The sequence below is a fragment of the Penaeus monodon genome, chromosome 26 (genome assembly GCF_015228065.2).
Source record: "Penaeus monodon isolate SGIC_2016 chromosome 26, NSTDA_Pmon_1, whole genome shotgun sequence".
NCBI classification, from domain to species: domain Eukaryota; kingdom Metazoa; phylum Arthropoda; class Malacostraca; order Decapoda; family Penaeidae; genus Penaeus; species Penaeus monodon.
In genome coordinates, this window is record NC_051411.1 from 7345285 (window position 1) to 7351736 (window position 6452).

The window sequence follows — 6452 nt, forward strand, 5'->3', positions numbered from 1 at the left end:
TATATATATGTAATATATATATATACACACATACATATATATATATATATATATATATATATATATATATATATATATATATATATATATATATATATATATAAGAGGGCGGGTGATTCCAACCTCTTTCATCCAGTTTCTAAAGAATACTACTCTCATTTCTACTTTGATTTGCCAAAATACCTACATTTTCACTGAAGTCATAAGCAACACACGAATGAGGTTGTAGCAGCCGCTCTCATTTCATACACAGCAACTGGAGCTTACAGACTATAGAAAAAAAAAGTATTTACAAATTATACTAAGAAATATTCGCTCACATTTTTTTCTCATTTCTAAACAGGAGAGTTACAAGGGGGATAGATCACAGATGCAGCATTTGAAACGTACGTAACACTGTCTTTGGAATAAACTTCTTTGGTACATGTTGGTGGGTCGCATCACATACAAGTTCCCGGAATTCCACGCTTCGGCAATACACAGGGAAAATATCTCCTTTCGAAGAAATATTTTTGTGACCTGATGTAATATCTAAAAAAAAATCTTGTCTTCGTTTATGATTTTCTATATTTTTTTCCGGGACGTGAACAGAATAAAGAAGAGGTGATTTTGATTCAGCAATCGTTAAAGAATAAAATGTTCTGTCAAGATTTTTTTCTAGATTTAGGCTTCTGCTGAATAAATAAAAAAAATCACTCTTTTTTTTAGCCTGAATACAATGATGTTCTCTCACGGAAAATAACTTTTAACATCACAGTAAACGGAATCACTTCTGACTATTTAAAAAAAGTCATTTTAGATTCCAAATCCTTCTGAATTCATAGATCATTCCCATCATTCGACAACCATAATGCGGGAAACCATGAACATTTCCAATCCCTCCCCAAAAAAACAAAAAATAGGATTAAAAAGATACACGCCCTGAATTCCTCGTTCGAATAGTCAATCTATGGCTTCCTCAGAATTCTTTTGGGAATGTGATGATTAGGAGGGTTGGGGTAGAAAGGAGAGAGAGAGAGAGAGAGAGAGAGAGAGAGAGAGAGAGAGAGAGAGAGAGAGAGAGAGAGAGAGAGAGAGAGAGAGAGAGAGAGAAGACAATGAAGAGAGAAGAAATGAAAAAAGACAAAAATAAAGTAGAGAACAGAAGCAGAAATAGTAGGAGAGACCACACTCCTGTAAGTAAATAATTGACAACCAATGCCTCTTTTTATCTCCTTTTTCCCCGAAGCCACCCAATCAATTCTTGATTCATGCATACCATTCGACCGATTTGTAGATACAAAGAAGTGAATAAAGGAAAATGTTAAGGACGTCCTCTACAGTCACAGAAAATATTATCCGGTCTTAGAAGTGACGAAGATGATGACGAGTTTCTTGCTTCCTGGCGGGGCCTCATCCCCTACGCTTGAGGATAATTCACATGAGAAGGAGAAGAGGGATAATGCATTTTAGGATAGATCTTTTCCGATAAACTGGCTCCTTAAAACGAGTCCCTTTTTCGATCCTTCAGACGAACTGGCTCCGTAAAACGAAACCCTTTTTTCAGTCCTTCAGATCAACTGGCTCCATGTAAGTCCATTTTTTCTTCACCTGCAGTGTCTCTCTCAGTCCATGTTTACGAAGGGGAAGGAAGCGTGGAATGAGAACAGGAAGGATAAAGAAGGAATAAGGAGAGGAAGGAGTGGAGGAGAGGGACAGCGTATCGTAGCGTAGCCTTGTAGGGAAGTCACCTGAAGATACCATCCAGGGAATCCATCACCGTCATCTGTGCCAGTGACACTGTCATCACCAGTGCCAGCAGTGCCAGCGTCAGGGGGTGTTGTGTAGGTCCAGCACCGCCTGTGTGTGGGAGAGAAAGGGTAAATAGTTTACTCAGAGGGAAGGGTTTAAAGGCGATATATGATAAGATGCTAAAGTTGTTATAAATGGGTTATATGTATTGGAAATCATTATAGTATGGAAAATGCAGTAATTTCTTTAAATCAAGTATGTCAATGTGTTAAAAAAACTGTAACGTGTTATTTAAAAGAAGAGACAGTAAAAGAAAAACATTTCCAGAGGCAGAGAGAAAGATAGATAGAGAGACAGAGATAGGTATAGCGATAGACATAGGAAATATACAGAGATAGAGATAGAGTGATAGAGTCAGATCGAAAGAAATTGAGAAGAGAAAAAGGGAAGAGGCAAAGTCTCAATATCCAAAAGAAGAAAACGTGAGAACCAAGCACCAAGACAACCTTGCTAACCTCCAGCAGGACGAGAAACAAAAACAAAAAACAAGAAAAACAAGAAAGACAACAACAACAACAACAACAAAAAAAGAAAAATAAGAAAGACAACAGAAAACAAGCAATAATAATACCACCATACCATCGGATGGGCGACGCTTTGATAACTAAACAGACATAACTACAATAAAATATGGCAACGAATCAGAAAAAAAAAGAAAAAGAAAAAGAAAGAAAGAAAGAAAGAAAAAGAAAAAAGAAAAAAGAAAGAAAAAGAAAAGAAAGAAAGAAAGAAAAGAAAAAAGAAAAGAAAAGAAAGAAAAAAAAGAAAGAAAAAGAAAAAGAAGAAGAAAAAAAAGAAACGAAAAGAAAGAAAAGAAAGAAAAGAAAGAAAAAAAAGAAAAAAAAAAGAATATATATATATATATATATATATATATATATATATATATATATATATATATATATATATATATATCGAAAAGGTCACCCATTGTCTCGAACCACCTTCGTGCGGTTCCCTGAAAAGGTTCATCGAGACCGCTCGAATTTTTCTGGTTCTGCTTCGGTCTTTTTTTCGTTTGTTGCTTTCAAACTCGTAGACGAATGAAGGAAGAGATAGATAAATAGATAAACTAAATAGATAGATTGGTGGATAGATGAGTAAATAAATGAATAGGTAAATAAATAAATAGAAAAAAATAATTGATAAGTGAATAGATGAATAAGATAAATGATATATAATAGATAAAAAAAAACAAAAAAATTGAAATAAATGAGAATAAATAAGCAAAATAATAAGATAATAAATAACATAAAAATAATTAAATATAAATAGAAAATAATTATTTCTTAAAAAAAAGACGAATGGGAACAAAGAAAACTGCTAAAAAAAGAAAAGAAAAGAAAAGAAAAGAAAACATACAGAGAGTTATAATGAACGTGAAGACAAAATAAAGGACAAAGTCGTTAGGTGTAAATAAATTACTAAAAGGTGTTGTGAGTGAGAAAAAAAGATGAGATATAACATGATAAAACTGCGATAAAAGTAAATAAAGTAGAGAGAGAAATGAGTGATGAGGATGATGAGAAAGTAGAGAAGGATGAGTGAGTGAGTAGAGAGTGAGATGAGTGAGAAGAGGAGTGAGAGAGAGAGAGAGAGAAGAGAAGAGAATGAAGAGAGAGAGAGAGAGAGAGAGAGAGGGAGAGAGAGAGAGGAGAGTGAGAGAGAAGAGAGAAAGAAGAGAGAGAGAGAGAGAGAGAGAGAGAGAGAGAGAGAGAGAGAGAGAGAGAGAGAGAGAGAGAGAGAAAGTGAGAGTGAGAGTGAGAGCGAGAGCGAGAGAGAGAGAGTAGATAGAGTTAGAGAGAGAAAGAGAGAGAGGAGAGTGATTGAGTAATTGAATGAGTTAGAGAGAGATAGAGAGAGTGAGTGAATGAGTGAGTGAGTGATTGAGATAGATATAGATAGATAGATGGACAGATACATAAATAGATAGATAGATAGACACACAGACAGACAGACAGATCGATAGAGAGAGAGAAAGAGAGAGAGAGAGAGTGAAGAGAGAGAGAGAGAGAGAGAGAGAGAGAGAGAGAGAGAGAGAGAGAGAGAGAGAGAGCGATTGACTAAGTGAGTGAATGAGTGAATGAGTGAGTGAGTGAGATGAGATAGATAGATAGATAGATAATAGATAGATAGATAGATAGATAGAGAGAGAGAGAAAAAAAAGAGAGGCTTTAAGTGAGATAAAGTAAGACAGAAAGACAGAAAAAGACGCATAGGTGAAGAAAAAAGAAAGAAAAAAGAATTCAGTTGTTCAGTGATTTAATATACAACAAACATTCAGAATAGAAAGGAAAATCAACACAAATTTTGAACGAAAAAAGAAAATCTTCTTCTAAAAATTATTATACTAAAAAAAAAAAAAAAAAAAAAAAAAAAAAAAAAAAAAAAAAAAAATACGGTTTAATTTCTCTCAATCACATGACCTGTCTTATCAAATGACCTTATCTCTCGCTGTACTGTGTAAGTTGAACACGAAGCCTGTAATTAGCAAGCTCTTACTGCTCTTATTTATCATTGCTATTATTATTATCATTTATTATCATTGCTATTATTGTTATTATTTTTATTATTATTATTGTTATTATCATTATTGTTACTATTATTGTTATTTTTATTATTATTTTTGTTATATTATTATCATTATTATTATCATTACTATTATTATTATTATCATCATTATTAGTATTGTTATTATTACTATTCGTATCATTATTATTAATATTACTATTTTCATTATTAATATTATTAACATTGCTATTCTTCTTCTTTTTCTTCTTCTTCTTCTTCTTCTTCTTCCTTCTTCTTCTTCTTATAATTATTATCATCATTATCATTATTATTATTGTTATTATTATTATTATCCTTATCATTATTATTATTATTGTTATCATTATTATTATTATTATTATTATTATTATTATTATTATTATTATTAGTGTTATTATTATCATTATCATTAACATCAATATCATCATTATTACTATCTGTATTACAATTGCTGTTTCTAGGAAGTTGTATTTGGCGAACTTCATTTAAACTTCCTTTGTGTATTTCAACCTCCCTATCGTCTCTATTATCAATATTCTTGCCAATATCGTAATTATCATTATTATCAATATCATCTCCATCATCATCACCATCACCGTAATAATAATTTTTTTTCAGCATCATGATCATCATTATTATCAACACTGTATATAGAGTAAAGAAAATTATGAATGATCAACAAGAAATTTACGTAAATGACAACTCGATATCATAATCATCATCTTAATTCAGTGAATAGGATAAATATAATAAAAGTGAGGAATGACTGTCATTATGTGGTTTTGTTCAGGATTTTTACATTCCTTCGATAACTATAGATAACTGTTGATTTTCTATCTACGATCCCATTACCTAATTATTATCATTTCTATTATTATTATTTTTTTCTGACCATGAATTGTTCAATATAAATAATATTGAAGATTTTAAAAAAACATTAGTTTGGTTTTAATCTTCAACGTCAAAAGCAGAATATAATTTCTTTTACGAAAATTGCGTTACTGTCACACACACACACACAAAAAAAAAAAAAAAAATCGAGAGAAACAAAAAGAAAAAGAAAAAGAAAAACAGAGACAAAGACAGGTAGAAAAAGATGAAAAAATGAAGAATTCACCGATTGTTAAATAATGTCAATCGCTTCTGTTTATTTGAGACGGTTCTAAAAATTCTGTCAAAAAATACTGAATTAGGATAAATGATAATAATATTGTAGTGGTCATGTTGCTAATGATAATATGGTACAATCAGAATGATAACATCAAGAATAGTATATAAACTACTACGACCATAGTCATGATTATGTTGAAAATGGCAATAATGATAATAATAATAATTATAATATAATGATAATAATAACAATAATAATTACAACAACAACAACAACAACAAAACAACAAGAACAACAACAACAACAACAACAATAATAATAATAATAATAATAATAATAATAATAATGGCAATTGAAAAGATAATGTTGATAATGATGATGATAATAATAATAATAATAATAATAATAATGATAATAATAACAACAATAATAATTATAATGATAAAAACAAAAGTTTAAATCATGAAAATAAATGGTGTAGTAGTAGTACCTCTAATAATAATAAAATTCGTGATGACAGTGGGAGTAATAAAACATAATAATGATAATGATAATACTAACAATGAATCATGATCATAACAATGATGTTAATGATAATCATAAAAACAATGTCAATAAATATAAAAGTAATTAAAAGAAAAATGAACAAAAATAGTAATGAAAATTTCTGAACACTCTGATTAATTAAATGAGCTAATTACCACACTGGAAACCATGCTGTTTAAGAAGAGAGGATAAACAGATAAACAAGCATATTTTTACTACAACTAGTTAGTCAATCTACTTCTCCGTCTGTCTGTCTAGTTATCTATTGATTTGATTTTATTAACAGGAAAGATAGTAATATTATTCATAGATATAGTTGTAGAAGTAGTAAAAATAGTAGCAACGATTGTAGCAACAGCATCAATAGCGGTAGGAGAAATAATGGTAATGGTAGTAATAGCAATCAATATAGTGATGGTTAATATAATATTAACAACAATAGCAACACAAAGAA

The 6452-nt window shown here is 30.4% G+C and overlaps 1 protein-coding gene across 1 annotated transcript in view; it reads right to left on the minus strand.

Moving 5' to 3' along the window:
* Positions 1 to 1086: 1086 nt before the first annotated feature.
* Positions 1087 to 6452, minus strand: part of LOC119589556 — a 99286-nt gene continuing 93920 nt past the window's right edge. The window contains exon 7 of the mRNA XM_037938156.1: positions 1087 to 1839. Within this exon, the coding sequence (XP_037794084.1) occupies positions 1727 to 1839 (113 nt within the window). The 3' untranslated portion in view covers positions 1087 to 1726. The remainder of the gene's footprint in view (positions 1840 to 6452) is intronic.